Raw genomic sequence first — 21,274 nt, forward strand, 5'->3', positions numbered from 1 at the left:
TTAGTTGTTGTTTTTGTTGTTAGTGGTGGTTGTTTTTGTTGATAGTTGTTGTTGTTGTTGTCAGTTATTTTTGTCAGTTGTTGTTGTTGCTTTTGTCAGTTTTTCTTGTCGGTTGTTGTTGTGGGTTGTTGTTGTTGTCGTCGGTTGTTGTTGTTGTCGTCGGGTGTTGTTATTGTCAGTTGTTGTTGTCAGTTGTTATTGTCGGTTGTTGTTGTCAGTTGTTGTTGTTGTTGTTGTTGGTGGTGGTGGTGGTCTCAATAAGCTTATTTTGGTTGTATCATGACGATACCCACAAAGTCAAACATGTGACTCCTGTATAGGTTCCTTTTCAGGTCCGATTGGGCAATTCAGCCACGGTCGAGTTAGCATTGTGACATCCGACCGCACTCTATAACCTCTTACTGTCTTTTTGATGGAATTCAATACTTTGTTCCGTTTCTGTCATCAGTATAGATTTTCACCTGTGTTTTTCTGCTGTTGTTGTATGATATCTACCTTACTGTACGTCGTTACCTATGGAAGCAATGCTATTGACTGATGTTTAACATGTGAACATGTATCAGAGATCCTTTGAGGGATATAAAATAGGCCGTCTTGTCTGAAGTAGGGATGTAATATATACAAATATTCAGCACTCATAGCTATTGACAGAGCAGTTCATTTTAGTAGAATCTGAAAACACAACCTGCTAACTCAATCGATTTCAGATCAATCCGAAAATTAGACTCACAAATTTGAAATGATTAAATACATGTAGGTAAAATTATAAAACAAAATGGCGTCCATTTATTAACCAATACGATTGATTTATATCGCCACGACACTTGATGATGTCTTATTTAATTACCTCTCCTGTTATTTATGATACCGTATCACCTCGGTTGATTTTATTGTAATGAGTTGTCCCCGATTTCAGACAACACCCGGAAAACGTTATATTAACGTCAGGTTGTGATGTTGCTTTTAGGTTGCAACAACGTTATAAATGACGGTTCCAGAACGTAAATGTGTTACCTTGTTTATTTTTATGCTGGATAGACGTTGTGACGTCATACATGTCTTATTATGTAATATTATAATGCTTATTATTTATACCCGTCCTCATATGATCCTGGCTGTTGTGAGGAGGTAACGCCCCTAAAACAAAATCCTGTTTGTTTGTTCCCTCGATCTTTGATATTGTCTTTCTTTTCCATTTCGGTCTCTTTAGATTCTGTCCTTACTTATCTTTCCTTTTGTTTTGGTGTCTCCTCAACCAATACTGCTGCCTTTCCTTTTGTTTTGGTGTCTCCTCACTCAATACTGCTGCCTTTCCTTTTGTTTTGGTATCTCCTCAATCTATACTGCTGCCTTTCCTTTTGTTTTGGTGTCTCCTCAATCTATCCTGCTGTCTTTCCTTTTGTTTTGGTATCTCCTCACTCAATACTGCTGCCTTTCCTTTTGTTTTGGTGTCTCCTCAATCTATAATGTTGTCTTTCCTTTTGTTTTGGTGTCTCCTCAATCCATACTGCTGCCTTTCCTTTTGTTTTGGTGTCTCCTCAATCTATACTGCTGCCTTTCCTTTTGTTTTGGTGTCACCTCAATCTATACTGCTGCCTTCCCTTTGTTTTAGTGTCTCCTCAATCTATACTGCTGCCTTCCCTTTTGTTTTGGTGTCTCCTCAATCAATACTGCTGCCTTTCCTTTTGTTTTGGTGTCTCCTCAATCTATACTGCTGCCTTTCCTTTTGTTTTGGTGTCTCCTCAATCTATACTGTTGTCTTTCCTTTTGTTTTGGTGTCTCCTCAATCTATACTGTTATCTTTCCTTTTGTTTTGGTGTCTCCTCAATCTATACTGCTGCCTTTCCTTTTGTTTTGGTGTCTCCTCAATCCATACTGTTGCCTTTCCTTTTGCTTTGGTGTCTCCTCAATCCATACTGTTGCCTTTCCTTTTGTTTTGGTGTCTCCTCAATCTATACTGCTGCTTTTCCTTTTGTTTTGGTGTCTCCTCAATCTACACTGCTGCCTTTCCTTTTGTTTTGGTGTCTCCTCAATCTATACTGCTGCTTTTCCTTTTGTTTTGGTGTCTCCTCAATCTATACTGCTGCTTTTCCTTTTGTTTTGGTGTCTCCTCAATCTATACTGCTGCCTTTCCTTTTGTTTTGGTGTCTCCTCAATCTATACTGCTGCTTTTCCTTTTGCTTTGGTGTCTCCTCAATCCATACTGTTGCCTTTCCTTTTGTTTTGGTGTCTCCTCAATCTATACTGCTGCTTTTCCTTTTGTTTTGGTGTCTCCTCAATCTACACTGCTGCCTTTCCTTTTGTTTTGGTGTCTCCTCAATCTATACTGCTGCTTTTCCTTTTGTTTTGGTGTCCCCTCAATCTATACTGCTGCTTTTCCTTTTGTTTTGGTGTCTCCTCAATCTATACTGCTGCCTTTCCTTTTGTTTTGGTGTCTCCTCAATCTACACTGCTGCCTTTCCTTTTGTTTTGGTGTCTCCTCACTCAATACTGCTGCCTTTCCTTTTGTTTTGGTGTCTCCTCAATCTATACTGCTGTCTTTCCTTTTATTTTGGTGTCTCCTCAATCTATACTGCTGTCTTTCCTTTTATTTTGGTGTCTCTCCAATCTATACTGCTGCCTTTCCTTTTGTTTTGGTGTCTCCTCAATCTATACTGTTGCCTTTCCTTTTGTTTTGGTGTCTCCTCAATCTATACTGCTGTCTTTCCTTTTGGTTTGGTGTCTCCTCAATCTATACTGCTGTTTTTCCTGTTGTTTTAGTGTCTCCTCATTTTATACTGTTGCCTTTCCTTTTGTTTTGATGTCTCCTCAATCTATACTGTTGCCTTTCCTTTTGTTTTGATGTCTCCTCAATCTATACTGCTGCCTTCCCTTTTGTTTTGGTGTCTCCTCAATCTATACTGCTGCTTTTCCTTTTGTTTTGGTGTCTCCTCAATCTATACTGCTGCTTTTCCTTTTGTTTTGGTGTCTCCTAAATCTATACTGCTGCATTTCTTTTTGTTTTGGTGTCTCCTCAATCTATGAGGCTACATTTCCTTTTGCTTAGGTTCTTATCTGTTTCCCTGTTTGTCTTACTTATATTCTCAATCTCTCCCCCGTCCTATCAATATTTCCTTAATCTTCTGTCTCTCTCTCTTTGTCCTTTTTTAATGAGTATCGTTTTATTATGAGTATCTCCTGGTTGATACTTTTGCCCCATTCTAATTTGTATGCGTTTTTTTTTCTTTTTTTTTTGTCAAAATCAATCATATCACTATTCACATACACAAATATCTGTCCATTTTTTTTTACCTGTATACATTTCAGTTACATTTTTGATATTTAAATGACAAATCTTAAATTTACAATTCTTATAACTTTTAATAATATATCTTCTTTTTAATTCCAAGGATAGCCTGTTTGTAATAGTATAATGAGCAATTAAGCTCTCGCTAACTTTACCAGACAATGCAAGTGTTTCCTTCATAAAGAGAAATGACAATGCAATGTTGTTATTGCTGGTGATAATAAATTTATTCCGTCTGAACATGCGTTATATACAATGATCTTCTTTATTGAACAGCTTACATCTCATCACATATCAACATCTCACATAAGAATAGCTCAACACATTCATTTCTATTAACGAAAAATGACGTCATAGTTTACCTATATACAGCGATGAGGTTGAATTCTTTCAAATAGAAATACCATAAAAATATTTAAAAAAAAGTTTCAATATTAAAAAAACACGTTATGTTGTCAAAAAGTTTTTTTCTGTAGATTTCTTGATTGGATCTTTTCTAGATTTTGTCATTGATAACACACACGTTTAAATATAGCCCGAAACATTGGACATTTGTCGGTTTCCCCTTCAATAAGGATTAATGACATCATAAAGGTCAAGTTCTCGGATGGCATTCGGCTAACACTATATATTTCCATTAGCGTAATTATAATGACGATCTGCACGTGAGCTCCTACACGTTCACATGGCTCGCCCGTGACGTCATTGAACATAAGGGAACTCACAAATGGTGTCATAGGTTGGAAGCATTGTAAAAAAGACACCCAAAGTGACCTCACGCTTGATGTTTTACACCGCAGAGACCCAAAAATACGAGTTGGTGAGAAGGGTAGTGGTATCTTTTCAGTATCCATACATTCGTCAAGGATCTCCAGCGATCATTTCGCAAAATTCTGAAAAAAAAGATTGGTAAAAAAAAAAACATTATTGAATATCACTCGAAATGCATTGCATATTAAGTTTTCTTTGGGCAAGGCCACTGATAATTTTCTGACGCTTTCATCCAATTATTTTTAATACAGATAAAAAAGACAGATGAATCCGGGAATAATCACCTTCAAAGCTCATTTTGCCGTCTCCATCTTTATCAGCATCCCTTATCATCGTCTTGGCCTCATCTTCCGTCACATTTTTACCGAACTTGCGCATTACGGACAGAAGCTCTTCCGGTCCAAGGAACCCATCTCCGTCTGCATCGAATATTGCAAATGTTTCTTTGTCCACTTCCGGTCCAACTTCCTCGTCTATTTTGTTCAACATCATCTCCTCAAACTCGTCAAGTTCCACAGTTCCGTTCCCTGTGTAATGTAAGGATATACGTTAAAATAATTCAAATCAAATAGCAAATGCTTCGTCTCATTCTCAAAGTCTAAATCTTAAAAATGTCTTTAAAACTTAATTTGTATGTACCGTCTAAAACTGTTTAATGTTTCCTTAAACAAATAAATTCTGACAGACAGACAGACATAAATTTCTTCTAAAATGTATCTGCAATGGACCCATTTTTATATTCTGGAACTCAAACTTCATGTAGATATTGAACTTGCAATTCGAACCAGGGCTAGCCATATCTTTGAGTTTTGGGTTTGTTTTCTTTTCAACAATTTTTTCCTGGAATGTCATAAACTTTCTCTTTTTGCATAAACTTAAGCATTGAACTGTAACCAAATGGTAGTATACAGTCGATATAAATACAATTTGGATGACAGATAAATAGAATGCATCCTGTCATTGTGGTGGCTTATGAGATTAAATGCTAACAATCAAAAGCTCTCGAGGCCGGAAGTAACTGGCAGCCATTAGTCTTTTTTAACCTACAACACCTGCGGCTGTATCTCTACACAGACCGAATCACTGTAAATTGTAGTATACAGTCTCATAACTACAATTTGGTTTACTAACGTCATATAGGCAAATGCAACACAGAATGTAGATATAAGTACATGTATGTTAGTAGCCAATACAAAGTATTTCGTGAGACAAGTGGGCGTGGCAACTGTAATACCCGTATGTCCGCACCAGACCACGAAATATCTTCATAAACAAATGAAATATTTATCTTTTTTGGGATTTACAAGAAAGCAATAGAAAAATTGAATTAATTAACATCTAGTGTTTTTGTGGTGTACTGACCATCCGCGTCCACTTCGTTGACCATGCTGTTGAGTTCGGCCTCAGTGGCGTTTTGTCCCATAGCCCTGAGGACAGAAAACAACTCCTGTGTTGTAATGGTGCCAGTTTTCTTCATGTCAAAGAAATCAAAAGCTTCGGCGAATTCTGAAAAAAAAAAGGAATTTATCTAACGTCATTTGATGCTCTCGGACACTTTAGGATTTGTGACACCTCGTTCTATATTTATTGATACCATTATCTTAGAAGCTGAACAATGATTTATATTTACATTAAAGCTGACCATCACCAAATTATCCATTTGCGATACGACGATATTGAATTCGTGCTACTCTACAATATCTCTATCGATCCATATCATAAATCTTATAGAAACGTTTATTAATAAGTAAAGTCGAAAGCCGCGTTGTCTTTTTCCTCCGTTTTCATACTGTAGCAGAAAAAAGAAATTTTAAAAATTGTTGGAAATTTTCCAGGATACAATGGGGAAGTAAGTTCTCACCTGCCAGCAATTCCTTTGGCAGAGGTACTTCCTCCTCTTCCTCCTCCTCCCCTTCCTGTTGACAAAAATGTTTTAATATTGTAGAGTTATTTATTGATGACCTTAGAAAAAAAGCTTCAGACATTGCTTACAGCATTGTTTCAAGTAATAGACATTTTCATTGATTATTCAGTCTGAGAAAATACAATTTATATGAGCAGAATGGTAGCAAATAAGGCTATGTTTGTTTATGTTATCTGAGCATGTTTATGCAAGGTACATTATGTAACTCTTGGATTTTGAAAGTAGACTTATACCTTGTTTATATGTTTAATACATGTAGCAAGATCGCCTCATAATGCTATTGAAGATTACAATGTATAAATCTATTTTGATATATTATCTATAATAATTATGTTTACTGATACCAAACATCCGCGGTGTTTTAAACTCATAGGAACTATGAGCAATATTGGTACATACCATTTTGTAGTATAGAAGTGCTACTCTCCAAAACGGATGTCCCCGTCTTCCTTAGCAACAAACCACGTACAGGCCAAGCTAAAACTTCAGGGTACATGTACAGATTAAAGATGCACCGAATGGACACTCAAGATTGACGATTAACAAACGATAAATCTAGAGAGTTCCGAAGATACGTTTATCAGTCTAATAAATCTTCCTAATGGTTTTGGCCACCCGAAGTCGTGTGTAACATAAAAGAATAGGATATTATTAATGTTAGCGACTCATCCATTGTCTTCTATCAAGGCTTAATCTATTTGTTTTATGCTCGCTCCGTTATTGTACCTTGTCACGTAAGATTACGTTTCAATGATCAGGATAATTATAAATTCCTCAATAGTCTATAATTGTCGCTAGAAACAGGTTTGGTTCATGGGAAGTACGGTAAAGTGATTCATGAAATATTTGTTTTATTTAAGTCATTAATTTGTTTAAAAATGTAATTTAGAACAAATAATCTGTTAATACAACGAGGTGCATTGTAAGAAGAGAAAAACGCTTGTACAACTGACAAAAACCATAACAGGGCGTACAATTATAGCCCAGGGTTGACGAGAGAACTGGGGAACCAGGGTCAGGGATGGGAGAGATGTGGGCTGGTACATTTGTATAAGTGTGTGGATATGCAGGATGTGCTAAATATACAAAGTTATTATTACATAAATATCTGTATTTAAGCACCACAAAAGAATAGGCAGGTGGCCGTTATATCGAGGTCGATAGGTAAAATGAGTCGTGTTACCATGGGAACGAAAACCGACAAGATTTTGTGGTATACAGATGTTTTTTTTTTTTTTTTTTTTGCAAACATGTGGCTTTAATATACATTTAGTATATAATATGCATGTATTCGTTTTGGTAGCTTTTACTGTTTTTGACTTTCTCACCTTTTAAACTTATATCTATTTACACTATATAGTGAGGGAAACTTAAATAATAAGATGGGGGGGGGGGGGGGGGGGGGGGGGGGGGGGTCCTCCTCCTCCTCATCATCATCATCATCGTCGTCGTCGTCTTCCACGTGACCTTGTAATACGACTTTGTACATGTAGAGAGTGAAGAATTTAAACAAATACGGTCGTCTATCTAACTATAGAATAATCTAAGTCCTTGGTAATATGATTTTAATCAGATTGAGTCCTCAGTACCAAAACTTTATGGCAGATTTAATTTTTTCATGACATTAAGCGGTATAAGTTCCGACATTTCATGTCAATGTTCAGGTGTACCATCTTAACCGCGCGTGTCGCATTGCAGGTGTCTATTTATAGAGTATACTTATGTTGGTTGTGTACATATGTATCATAAGTGTACACATGTAGACATATATACATGTGTATAAATATATAATGTATACACGCGTAGCGTCTTCATCTATATGTAATGAACGGTTACCACCTTCTTTGTCAATATTAACACGCCCACTTATATTTTGAGTTTAAAAGATATATTTGATGTGTGTGAAACTAGATTATCTCCTATAAAAGTGTAAAAAACTAGTTTAAAGGGAGGTAAATCGTACACTCTTACTCGACTACACTCTTTACTTGTAGGATAAACCTTAGCATTTCAATGATCAATTTATGCCAAAATTGGCTAAAAAGAAAAAAAAATGATAATAGTCATTCTCCGGTATACAGGTAGACAATGTATGTCCATTGTTTTAATTCGAGTAGCTAGTTGTTATTGGAGGGGCAAATGACCATGGCTCATGAATTCACATGCATACGTGTATTTCCATTAAAAAGTCATTTTGAGATACAGACTCGCCTATGAAACAAACTCGTGTGTCCGCTTATTTGAGTTGTCATACCTGTATAACGACTGAGTCTTGTGATAACGCGTTATTAAAATCAAGCTATACAAAATGAATTTGTGATTGCAAAGCTGTAAATGCAAAATAAAACGGCATGTCTTCCAAAATTTTTTAAATTTTATTCGCATAAACATTCACAAAGGATAATTTATACAGGTACAAAATTTGCAAAACATACATTTTGATAATAGCCATGTAAAATGTACATGGTATTTGTGAATAGCTATATACATTATACTGTGTTTTCTCTGGATATTATACACGGGTGTCACATTTTTAGTATCCCATTCACCATAGACAGCTTATCACAGACACAAGCACTCTTAACATGTAGGTTTTTTTACATAATGGAGAAAAAAATTCAGCAGTTTCGTAATAGAACTGGGCTAGAAAAACTCATAGCCCAACATTGTCCTTCAAATACAAGTCCTGCCGATCACAAAAACGTTATTATGATGAATGTCGTACAAGATTCGTCAAACTACAAAACGTTCTCACTGTTAAATGGTCTTTTTCTCACAGTCTCATGATCTCAATGTATCACATCATCAATGGAATTCTGACAGTCCAAGCTATTAAAGAAATGGTGTCTTGACGAAATGAAGATCCATGAATGTTTTCGGACGACGAATTTGGCACATGATCGTGTGACGTGATGACATGAACATTATGATGTCAGAATCATCTCACGCGAAATAACTCCATTCTAGAGGTAGAATAATTGCACGTGAATATAATCCACCGGTAGAAACATATCACGTGAATTCAGTCCAGAGTTAGAATCATTCCACGTGATATTTTATTCAAGACGAGAAGCGTCTCACGCAGGTTCCATCATTATCATGGCGTAAAATTCTACAAAAGAAACAAAAAAATGAATGTCTTTGATTAAAATGAAAGCAGGACTTCTACTATGATAATTGCATTTGAATATTTCGGGGTTATTTTGACGACACAAAAGTGAATTGTACCTTGACCATTTTAACGGATTAGTGATGATCGAGAAACAAAACACAAACGAACAACGTAATGTACCATATACCCTTAACTGGGTAACTTCTTACTCCTTCCTACCTTTGTAGTTAACTTTGCCGTCACCATCTGTGTCCGCCTCTCTGATCATAGCATCGATTTCGATCTCGGTGAGTCGTTCTCCCATCATGGCCATGACTTCCTTTAGTTCTCGTGGACCAATAAAGCCGTCGCCATTTTTGTCAAATATCGTAAATGCCTCTCTGAGCTCAACATCTAATTCTGTCTCGTGGATTTTGTTCATCATCATTTCTACAAACTCCTCGAACTCAATAGAACCACTTCCTGTATCGGAGGAATAAGATACAAATGTACTACATAAGTAAAATTTCAACTTTTACAAAATTAATTAGTCATACAAACAACTTTAAAACCCTGTAAGACATATGACCTCCCTCCTATTAGATGAGACCAAGAGATTAAGAAATACACTTTATTTATGAGTTGTAGAGATGACGTTGGCCTTCAAACCCTAAAAGATTATCTTATTCTAGGTATTTTGTATATAATATTTGTGTTAAGTTTGACTGAGATCAAAATACACCAAAAAATAAAATGTCCAAATTAATAGTGATGATATTTTATAAATAGTAACAAAATTAATTCATAATTATTACGTATTGTGAAATAACATATGAAACACCATATTAGTTATTTGTACTTCATAAGAATTTGATTTAAACACTACTGCTGGAATTTTTTTCCATATTTATTTACGAAAACTTATAAATTATAGACAAACATTGTAAAATTTGATTTAAAGATTTGTCACGTGACACCCACCATCCTCATCAACCTCGTCCACCATGTGTGTGAGTTCCGTTTCCGACGGTTCCTGTCCCATGCTCCGGAGCACGTCTCCAAGCTCCTTGGTCGTGACGCTTCCCGTCTTATTTATATCAAACATGTTAAAAGCTTCTCGAAACTCTACAACGGAATAGGACAAGTTCAATGTTAAAAAGTATTGTTCAACTGGATAACCTTGTCTTCTCCCTCCAGTTATTTGAAATTTTTACCGTTTTTAGTTTATTTGAAGCGGAAAATGAAAATAATTTAATTTTAATTTAATTGAATGCAACCTTATCGGTATGTTACGCGGAGGTCTACATTTCAAATTAATGTTTAAAAAAAAAATCTAAAATAAAGATGTTTGAAATCTGATTTATTTATATAACATACGGACAGAATTTGTTTGTTTTGAATTGATTATGGTCGACTCATACTTATAAATGAAAAAAGATACACTTCTGGCCTGAGAAAGCATCATTAATTTAATAAAATATTATTGTTTAAATTAAAAATAGCTTCATTAACGCATGCACCGCAGAAACGATACTATCATGCTATTATGAAAGCGGCTAGTTAAATTTCACACCGGGGATGGAAATTATTTATTTAGATATATATATTAATGTTTTATATTAAACTGTATCGACGTAATACAATTAAAACTGATGGCTTTAATAGGGAAATAAAATCAAGGTGGAAATTATTTTATTAAACACCTTTGGAAATGCCAAAATATCACTGTTAAGCGGAAAAATAACTAATGTGCAGTAATCCCCGCAGAGTTGTACGTTTACATCAGGTATGGGATTGTAATGTTTATCATTAAGAGTTACGTACACATACCTGCGAGCTGTGCCCTGGACGGAGGAGGCCACCGAGCAGACTGTGAATGAAAGAATCAAGTTTTTTTACAGGGTAAAAACACTCACACAGGACCAGCAATATAATTTGTAAAATAACTATTATTTTGATACACAACCAGAAAGCCAAGAGCTACAACTAGCTGTCTTCTGATATATTTGTATGTTTATTTTATTTTACTTTCTTCTTTGCATATTATATTGTTAAATTACTTTATGTACATGTACTGTACCAATGGGGTCATTCTCAAGTTGACTCTCCAGAGCGGACGACTTATTGACCAAATATCGGAACAAGAGAAATAACTTCTCTTTGAAGGTCAGTCACGGACATCAATACCATGTACATAACAATAGATACACGCAGATTCAAATAAATGGTTTTGTTGAAGCTCCTGAATCTACATAAGTTAAGGTCAAGATTTGTATAAAGAAGAGTCACTTGTAAAGGACGTCTAATGTTCGATACTTTCGAACTTCGCTCCAGTATTTACACAAGCCGGGAGTGTTAAAAGTCGGAACTTCCGTATCGGATGCTTGAACAGTATATGTGTCTAAAAGTAAATTGATTTACAACAAACATCATAGAAATCGAAACATTTTCGGATCCAAGTATCAAGCGTGTGCAGTTTTAGTGGCCTGCTCGAACTGGTAAACAAAATGAAATCCACGTCAGCTTATATCTTCTCTGAATAAATACTGACCATCTATGGTCATTTTACAGGATTGATTCTCAGACTCCCGCAATGAATATGGTTTTGCTATAGAACGAAATAATAATTCAATTTTCGATTATCTTCGTGCAAGACTCCAAAAGTTCATTGAATGACAGGCGAAATATATTATATATGAAACGGGCACTGCAAGTGTAATTCATGGTGTTTTTATCATTTACGGGTATTTAAGTTTCAAATATCAGTAATTTGCAACAGTATTAGTTTATTTTTATGTTGAACAGCAACGTTACGATTACGTGGTAATGTATGACGTCAATATTAGTCAAAATCATGACGTCAAATTTGACCCGATATATTTTGACCAATCACGTTGTACATAAACAACAACACCAACAAAATATGCCATTAAAACAGATTTCAATAATGGAAATAAAAGAAAGTTCAAATGAACGGGTAAACGACAATGGGCACTTTTACTGGTGAACTCTTTATATAGCTGTCCGAGTTGTCTTAGATTAGGGCAATTGTACACATGTTTTATTTATGAGAAATTTCTAAAACAAGTACACTGTTTTTATTTCAACTAGCCTTTGAGTCAACCTATTAACACGTTATCAAGATCTGCGTTTTGAAATATGATTTCACAATGCAAATGGAATGATGCAACGTCACCCATGATGTGACGTCACAATCGAAACCATGGGAATAAACTGTCGAATGTATAGCTATGCATTTATAGTTAATCTTAAATGAATCACGTACTTGCTTAAAAGATGGCCGCTATAATTATTATTATGTGATTAAGTAAATAATACCAAAAAAATTGTGACGTTACAAGAAAAATGAGATGACGTCATGTGTTCATGACGAAGTCATGATACCGAATAAAGCCTCTTTGACAAAATGTCATATTATAACAAAGATACTTTTGTTTACGTTACATAACTATACATTTTAAATATTTTTCATGCCTTTACATACTTTACAAGTAAAAATTCCTATAAAACACAGATTTTAGATGATACTCACTTTTAAAGAGAAATAAAAGTACCAAAAATTATCGACACGTGAAATATTAGGATTCTGTTTATATATTTGTTAAAAAAAAAAAAAAAAAAGTTTCAACACGAAATTGTCTCAGTACACCGGTGATATATCATAGCAATGCCTAATCTATGGTTAAAGATAACACATAAACAAACAAACAAATCGTTAAGAACGCAAACAGACATTGTAAGATGGGAAATATCTACTTTTTACATACCATGTTCCTTCGTCTTGTCAGCTACACAACTGTACCACTACCAATAATTTTACAGTGGTGTCACATATCGCACACAAGTCTTCGATGTATATATTGATGACGTCACAGCCATAAGGGAGCTGGTGGAGACCCCGTGGGGACTACAGATTGTGGGATCCTCGCTGTAAATCGAACCTCGGATCACAGAGTTCATTCATGCGTGTCAAACATTTTTTGTGTGTGACGGCTTCCGTCATGTCATTCGAATGAGAGGCGGACTTAGCGACGTTTGTTTAGGAACAAAGCCATTGCTAAAACGATACAGCCCTGTACAGTGGGGCTGAATGTCAATTGTCCGTGTGGATGTATATAAATACATACAATTCTTTAAGGCCGTAGTCATTTAAAACAATACATATGACACATTGTCTCTCCAGTAATTAACGAAGCATATATATCTAACATCAAAGTAACATTATTTTTAATTAAATTAAAGATCACCCTGGACAAGACATTACGCAATATCGGTCTGAGTTGACATATACATGTATGTAAAAATGAGGGGGTTACTGTGGGTGGGGTTATGTCGGGTTAGTAGAGGGGGTATGTGTCTATTGTCCCTCATACACACTGTAGAAAACTTAGAAATACAAATTAATACCCCCCCCCCCCCCCCCCCAAAAAAAAAAACAACAACAACCCAACAACAACAAAAAACAAAGACGTACCTACACTTGTTACGTGTTTGTTGGGGTGGAATGTCGGATAGAGACAAAGATCATTGTTTAAATAATGAATAAAACTGGACTTTATCATATCAGAACTTTTCAACTAGTGTTCGGGGTATTTCTTCGGTTTTCATCCAAAATTTACTTTAAATTATTATTATGGTTCACAGATACTATGTAAAGGATATATGCCGAACATTGTCTAACCCGTTAAACACTGGACAATCAATATTGACACAAAGAGGGATATGTTTTATGTTTAATCATTAATAAAAATTGAAGAAAATCAATATGAATTGTCTGATATGTATGTCTAGCGAAAATGATTTATATACATGTACATGTGATATCGATGTTTTAATGTAGAAACTTTTGGCGTTATATCGAGGTTTTACTATAAACGAAGGAAATTATATAAAAGTGATTATGTCTATAAAATTATTGACGTCACATCAGCAGTTGTATATATATATATATATAAGAAATTGAAATCTGTCCTTGCGAAGGTGAATGTATGAAAAATAACAAAAAACAGACTTTGCCGCAAGGCCTTTCTGCCCTCTCAGGCTTCTTCAGGCGGACTGCTGCCTGAAGAAGCCTGAGAGGGCAGAAAGGCCTTGCGGCAAAGTCTGTTTTTTTGTTATTTTTTATATATATATATATATATATATAAACGAAGTTATTTGGGGCTTTACTGATTATGTAAAGAATTGCTATTTTCTTGAGTTTCGTTGTATAACAACGAAGTATTATGGTAGAATAAGAGGCGCGGTATTGTGATGTTATTTTGAGGTTTTACTGTATGTAAGCGAATCGAATGACGTTAAATCAAGGTTTTACTGCAATAAAGGAAGGTGTCATTCTAGACCTGAAGTGTATATGCACAGTTAATACCTCGATATAATACATCTTGTAGCTACACTACGTAAAATCGACCGGTGCTGTCCTTTGATAAAACTTCAACCCTATAGCAATGTTTATGTGACTCGTAATACACTTGGCATACTTCACAGATTACGGAATAAGTTTGTTAACCGATTAGTAGTTAAAAGTCTCCTTTATATCTCAACAAACAGATCCAGGCATAACGTGATATGACACTTGGGTAAAGGGACATAACTCGGCAATCGTGTTCCATTCTCCTATGCATGGTTACCTCCCTTCTATAAAATAGTCGATACGTAAGTGTCAAGATACTGGCCAAAACCTACTCTATTAACGAGCTATCCAATGTATTTTCCTCATGTACTGTTTATCCATATGAGGCTGTGCCAGTCAGAAATCAACTGTTGTGTCATTAAATGGAAAATGACGTTTCGTCATGAATTGGAAAAAGGCATAGCAAAATGGCCACCTCAACTTGATTTTGTAACTTTTTACCCCGAAACCTGTGAAAAGCGAGTTTTTTTGTTTTAAAAACTTAGTTATCTTTAAAACGTTTCTATTTGATATGAGACTTCATGAATCTCGCCTGAAAATGTAATTATTGTTCGCCTAGTTAAATAAAAAGATAGTTTCTTAAACTCAAATATAAAACACTAGAAAAAGAAAGCCGAATATGTCTGGTTTTATGACGAATTGATCCTTGGTATTACACAAGTAAATCGTCGATGTATCATGCTTCATGTAAGTAAATGTACGTTTCATGCCCGGACCTATGCCGTATTTTCAATAAAAAACAATTGTTCTACACTGTAGCATCTACCATTGTACATTGTATGTAGGATTGAAATATGACTCAAATCTCGTACAAAAAATAACAGAAATGATGAATATAATTGTATACAAGTTTTAATGAATCAACGCTTAACATATAAACAAAGTTATCCTATGGATGGATATGAACAAAATGGAATGTATATATCTAAATACATATACATGTACATGTGTTGTGCTCAGATCTTTCGCTACTTATGAACAAACAGAAGTAAGTTCTATCATTCTGTAAAACAGTCGTCGATAGATTCACTCATCTAAAAAAAACTCTACACACGTAATTTTTGGTATTTGCGGCAATAAAAATGGATTTTTATTTGTGTCATAAAAGGGTTGAACTGCCAAGTATTGTCAAACATTGTTTGCCATTATTAGATTTTATGATAAACAATTACAATATTAAGGTTAGAATTCAATTCAAATAATGAATTTTATATCATAGCACAACCCTCATAACGGAAGTGTTCAATTTTTACCCAAAAATATTAAGCGTCATACAAAATTCGAATCGAAAGCGAAGTAAAATAAAACGAAAATTTCATTTCATCTATAGAATATTTGTTACAAATTTGTGTTTGGAATCTCAACAAGCTGCCTGGCATCTGGATGATGACATATGTTAACCATATTATCATTATTTTCTGAAAATGCACCTGCAGTTATCACCTGTTTTCAAACAAACGCCCATTCTGAACACCTTTTTGTGTTGGATTTACCTACGAGTTCAGTTTTTTAAAAAATACATCGCTTGTACACCCCCTTCCCCTGTTATACGTCCCATTCATAAATAAAATACATCTTTCGTTCCTCCTTTGGTTGTAAAAAATCCTATGACGACTGCATGAGAAGTCCTACAACATCTGAAAAAAAAAGATGAAGAAATCATTAAAAACTCAACATTTTTGAAATCCGCTAGCTCAAAATCTTAAGATGTCAAGTCAATTATATTTAAAGGTGTTATCAAATTAAAAAAAAGTAAAGCTTGTTTGTATATCTTGGCATGTCCAGAAATGATACGGTTTTATTGAAAAGAAAATTCATACAATTTAAAAACATACATTACATCTCAAGTAAAAAAAATATCATAGGGAATAGATTTAGATATTTTGTTACTCTTATGGCTAGCTGATCAGGGGGGGAGGAGAGGGGGAGGGGCGAAAGAGGTCGTACCCACATTTTCAATATACATTAATCTACATGTATACATGATATATACAATATTTTGAAAATAAGAATCGTCCTTTGCAGAACCCTTGCATACAATGTACATTGAGCCCCCTACCAAAGTTTGGATCCGCCCCTGGCATTACTGAAGTAAATTTTCCCCATACAATAATTAAATACCTTCATAACTAAACTGTCCATCAACTGTCAGCTCGATTTCTCTGATAAGTTCGTCCACTTCTTCATCTTTCAGGGGCTCTCCCAGGGTCGTGAGCACGTGACGAAGCTCGGACGCACTATTGTAGCCGTTTCCATCTTTGTCAAATATCCGGAAACAGTCCCGTACGGATTCTGCTGTCTCTGTCAATCCTGCGTTTTTCTGGACGATCCTCTTGCACTCATCAAGGTCAAATAATTTGCCTCCTTTACCAGTTGCTGAAATCATGCAAATAGAGAAATTAACTCCAGCCGAAGTTAGATTATCCTAATCTTATAGCATGTTATCGTTTAATAAAGCAATGAGGTCATAAACAGTGTTATCAACATATATTAAGGCTATATGCTACATTACGCTATAGTATGTGATGGATTACAAAGCATGTTGGATTTATCTCCCTTAGTTAATGCATTAGTGTCTAGATTTTTTTTGGTTTCCAATTATGACAAGATAAGCTTGGATTTGATGTTCTTTTAAGAATTTCATGGAGAATTTGTATAATAAATATATCTTTGAGAATCATGACGTCACAATATCCTTAAATACATGTATCTGATTGAAGACCACAGTGACCGGAAGTATCCGAAACTTACAGTGTATGCTAATATAAGATCAAATACTGTGTGCTAGCCCTATGATAGTAGTAGCACTTCCACCAAGAACATAAATTGATTAAAACAACAGTCAAAAATTGTCGTGACGCGAACTTACCACTAGCACCATACTCTTGTGCTATCGAGGAGAGTTGCGCCTGCGTAGGACATAGCCCTATACTGCGCATGACACTGCCTAACTCGATAATGTTGATCTTGTGATCATCATCTTTATCCTGGATAAGGAATGCTTCTCTCAACTCTGTAACAATGTATTCAATATTCGTGAAGTTGGACATTAATTTGTCACAACCTAAAACAAAATCCTTCAACAAAATAGACCGCCATGATATTGAAATTATAGATGGAATTACATATATCTAATACTGTACATATGCACTACAGTGCAGTAACTATAGTAATGATGAATATCTCGATCTATATCAATTAAAAAAGGTAACTATTTTCTTAAATGAAACTTGTAGAAATTTTTATTTTTATTTTTAAAGACATTTTTAATACATAAATACATAAAAACCACACACACAAACACACATCACTTTCATAAAGGTATGGTTTGCCTATCATCATAATCATAATATCACCTTCATCATCATAATCTCATCATCATACTAATCATCATAATCATAATTTCATCACCATACTAATCATCATCATATCATCATAAGAAACTTGTAAATTAATTAATTTTGATTTTATAATTAAAATTATTCTAGATACTTTCTTGGGTTTTTTTCATCATTTTTGCTTAATTCCAGAAATTTTATCTTAGATCCTTACCGTTCATCATCTTGTCCATTCTTTGTGCCTTTAAAAGTAAACAAAGATTTGAATCAAAATAGATATATCAACTACACCGTTACCAGGGGCGTATAGACCCCTGATTTCAACGTCACCACTAGACAACTTCTGACAGATAAACACGAGTTGTCCCCCTTCACTCATTAAAAACGTTAAAATACAATTTTAAAGACTGTAGCTATTTGACAAATCACAACAACAATGTTTCCCCAACATTATTTTAAAAGTATATGTGCTTTCTATATGTATCATAGACGTATGTCTTTCCCACACAAAATGTGACTGTTCACTGACGTTATTTTTAGATATACCAGGTATATGTGCACTGTTACAAAGATATCGGTTGACTTAAAGCAGACCTAGACTTGGTAATATCAAGTACATTTATGTATGTTAGCATTGTCAGCTACTGGATTGAGTTATTTCGCTCATTCAGTTAAGATATAAACAATTTAACATATGTTTTGGAGTACATAATATACAGCCACATGTTGTTTTGAATCGAGTGTATCTTCATCTTTCGATTGTTTCATTAATTATTTAAAAATAACAATGCATCGCCATTGATTTCCACAAGTAAGCTTCCCGATGTATGCCGCTAGGATAAACATCTGTCTATGAAAAAAATAACGAACGCTGGCTATAAGTCTGTCTGAAAACACAATATAAGTATGACCCGATTCTGATCAGGGAAACATGACGTGTAGATTAGTAATCAGCCAGCCAGCTTGTTCTGTCGACACACGTTACATATGTAATTTAGTTATATCGTGTATGTACAGTCATGAAACCTAGAAACGTCAAAGTGAGTATTGATCGGCCGAGCCCTGTTTGAGCATAATAATATAAGGGGAAGAAAAGATAGGACGGCCCAGGTAAACAAGTATGCGTCAACCGGTTTGAAGTACTTACCTGTACGTGTGACCACACCTTTACCTGTAATTACCTGTTTGAACTATGTTACAGTAATTATATATAGGTATACTGTATATGTAATACAGTATATATGACTACAATAGTTCGATTTTGTGTAAAATTCTACATCCTTACCATGACTGTTGTCTGTTTGAGGCCGGTAGCAGAAGAATGACTGTATTTTTGTTCCGTCAGGTGTTGCACAGACCACCGCGCCAATAGTAGGATTTCACCGGTGTAGTGGGAAAAACCGTCCCAGGAACGCTTGACTAGGCGGGCGGTATTTTTAGGTCACCGCTTTAAAGGGAAACAAAAATCGGTGGGGCATTTTTACACCGATACAATAACCTCTGAACCGTAGCACTTGTTGCTTGAAGTTTTTGCTATAATGTCCGTATAAAAACGACGAGTAAAGTGATGAAAATACTAAATGTAAGAAAACAAATATATATATATATAAGTAAATAAATATAAATAAATACACGTAGACAAATAAAATACTGGATCAAGAAGCCAAGAAAATGAATTACTTAACGAAAAGTACTTAGTCAATTTTAAAATTGAAATAGCATTTCAAGGAATGAAACTTACATGTTGAAGATTTACTTCAATTTAATGGACTGGAGGTTCGATTTTTGGTTTGTTTTTGTTTAACGTCCTATTAACAGACATGGTCATTTAAGGACGTGCCAGGCCTTGGAGGTGGAGGAAAGCCGGAGTACCCGGAGAAAAACCACCGGCCTACGGTCAGTACCTGGCAACTGCCCCACGTAGGTTTCGAACTCGCAACCCAGTGGTGGAGGGCTAGTGATAAGTGTCGGTACACCTTAACCACTCGGCCACCGCGGCCGGGGGTTCGGGGGTTCGAACCACAAACCTAAAGCTATACGTTAACATGGTATATACACTAATATACAATGTGCGTACAATGTATTATACATTCGTTTCTTTCCTTTTGAATAATTATCTAATAAAAGATAATGTGCATGGTCATTTGGAGGAGAATCTACTGTTTCGAATATTTGTGGCGTTTTTCGAAACGGCGCTTAATATTTACAGAGCTTTTGCAGACAAACAAACAGGAACGGAGCCAATGTTTGAAATAAATATAACTTATTTTACGATCTATGGTGTCTTTAGCAATCTACTGCGTAGCCCGTATTCCTTTTTATTACAGAATATGTCCTCTGTAATTCATAGATTTTACAATAATTTATATACATGGAATTTGGCAGACAGAGCTTATGGCAGTCCGGTTCTTATGATTATATAAATGATCGATAAAATTGTGAAAGAAACTATAAATTCAGGATATTCAAATAACAATGATATCTTTATGCATGTTGTAATTTATCAAGATATCTAGCTACAATAAGTGGTTAATTTTAATACCAAATTATTGAACCAGGAATCACTCTGATAAGTCAGTTAAAACAAATTGACACGCGAAAACATTTTTTTACGAAAAATATATCCACTGGCTACAGTATATAGTCATACTTTATTATCAGGATGTGTGGAGTTACGTGGTAGGCTACATAATGTACAATACGCCGGAAGATAAAGATGGCGGCCTGCTGTACTGACCTCTGCCATTTCACTCTAGTTCTGCCAATCTGATAACACCTGGGAGTTTTAGCGCGTGCATACGGATGTTCGCCAAGGTGATGTACTTGTACTGTGTATATACTATCTTTTAAGAAAGGTTAAAAATAGCATCAATTGAGGATGATAACAGGATACTGTGGTCCCTGAATGAGGGCCGAAGTTTACCGTGAATGGACAAGGAGCTGGTTTTATCAGTGGTACAATCTACTAAATCACCAAACAATAAATTCTGCTTAATGTTTACTAGTATATCAATTCATTATAAATTATATGTAGAGAGAAATAAAATCTCGTTATAATGTCACTGTTTGGCGTTTTATCGAAGGAGATGCAATTGAAGGAACTTTTGAAATAGAACGAAAAGAAGCAAGGTACCGATGTGTATTCAACGAAACAGTAATTCTTTCTTGAAATTGAAAGATGAGGAAAACAATTGGCAAATAGTATACATGTATTTACATAAAGTCTCAAGACTGGGTAAGATATAATGTGTCCCGAAAGTACGACTTCTGCCATATAAATCTTTGTAAAAACATGTAATTCCATGATGTCAACGTGGGAGTCGGGGTAGTAACAACGAAAACGACAGGCAAAATAACGAGCTTTCCCATTATAATGTAATTTTCTTAAATTCTTTATCAACTTGCACCTCACGACACCCTTTGATGAACA

General features: G+C 35.1%; 3 protein-coding genes across 3 annotated transcripts; all 3 read right to left on the bottom strand.

Moving 5' to 3' along the window:
• Positions 1 to 3,530: 3,530 nt before the first annotated feature.
• Positions 3,531 to 7,027, bottom strand: LOC117324587 (calmodulin-A-like). The gene is made up of 5 exons (XM_033880507.1): positions 6,935 to 7,027; positions 5,919 to 5,973; positions 5,420 to 5,563; positions 4,342 to 4,584; positions 3,531 to 4,179 (listed from the first exon to the last, which is right to left on the bottom strand). Exons 1-5 carry the CDS (start codon positions 7,025 to 7,027, stop codon positions 4,148 to 4,150), a joined length of 567 nt encoding a protein of 188 aa, XP_033736398.1. The 3' UTR covers positions 3,531 to 4,147.
• Positions 7,028 to 8,249: 1,222 nt separating this feature from the next.
• On the bottom strand, positions 8,250 to 13,331 carry LOC117324658 (calmodulin-A-like). The gene is made up of 5 exons (XM_033880590.1): positions 12,861 to 13,331; positions 10,903 to 10,942; positions 10,054 to 10,197; positions 9,313 to 9,555; positions 8,250 to 9,093 (listed from the first exon to the last, which is right to left on the bottom strand). Exons 1-5 carry the CDS (start codon positions 12,861 to 12,863, stop codon positions 9,059 to 9,061), a joined length of 465 nt encoding a protein of 154 aa, XP_033736481.1. The 5' UTR covers positions 12,864 to 13,331; the 3' UTR covers positions 8,250 to 9,058.
• A 2,009-nt stretch (positions 13,332 to 15,340) lies between these two features.
• On the bottom strand, positions 15,341 to 19,267 carry LOC117324659 (neo-calmodulin-like). Its single transcript, XM_033880592.1, has 5 exons — positions 19,130 to 19,267; positions 18,059 to 18,086; positions 17,376 to 17,519; positions 16,628 to 16,882; positions 15,341 to 16,143 (listed from the first exon to the last, which is right to left on the bottom strand). Exons 1-5 carry the CDS (start codon positions 19,130 to 19,132, stop codon positions 16,112 to 16,114), a joined length of 462 nt encoding a protein of 153 aa, XP_033736483.1. The 5' UTR covers positions 19,133 to 19,267; the 3' UTR covers positions 15,341 to 16,111.
• Positions 19,268 to 21,274: the final 2,007 nt, after the last annotated feature.

The sequence above is a fragment of the Pecten maximus genome, chromosome 3, assembly GCF_902652985.1.
Source record: "Pecten maximus chromosome 3, xPecMax1.1, whole genome shotgun sequence".
NCBI lineage: Eukaryota > Metazoa > Mollusca > Bivalvia > Pectinida > Pectinidae > Pecten > Pecten maximus.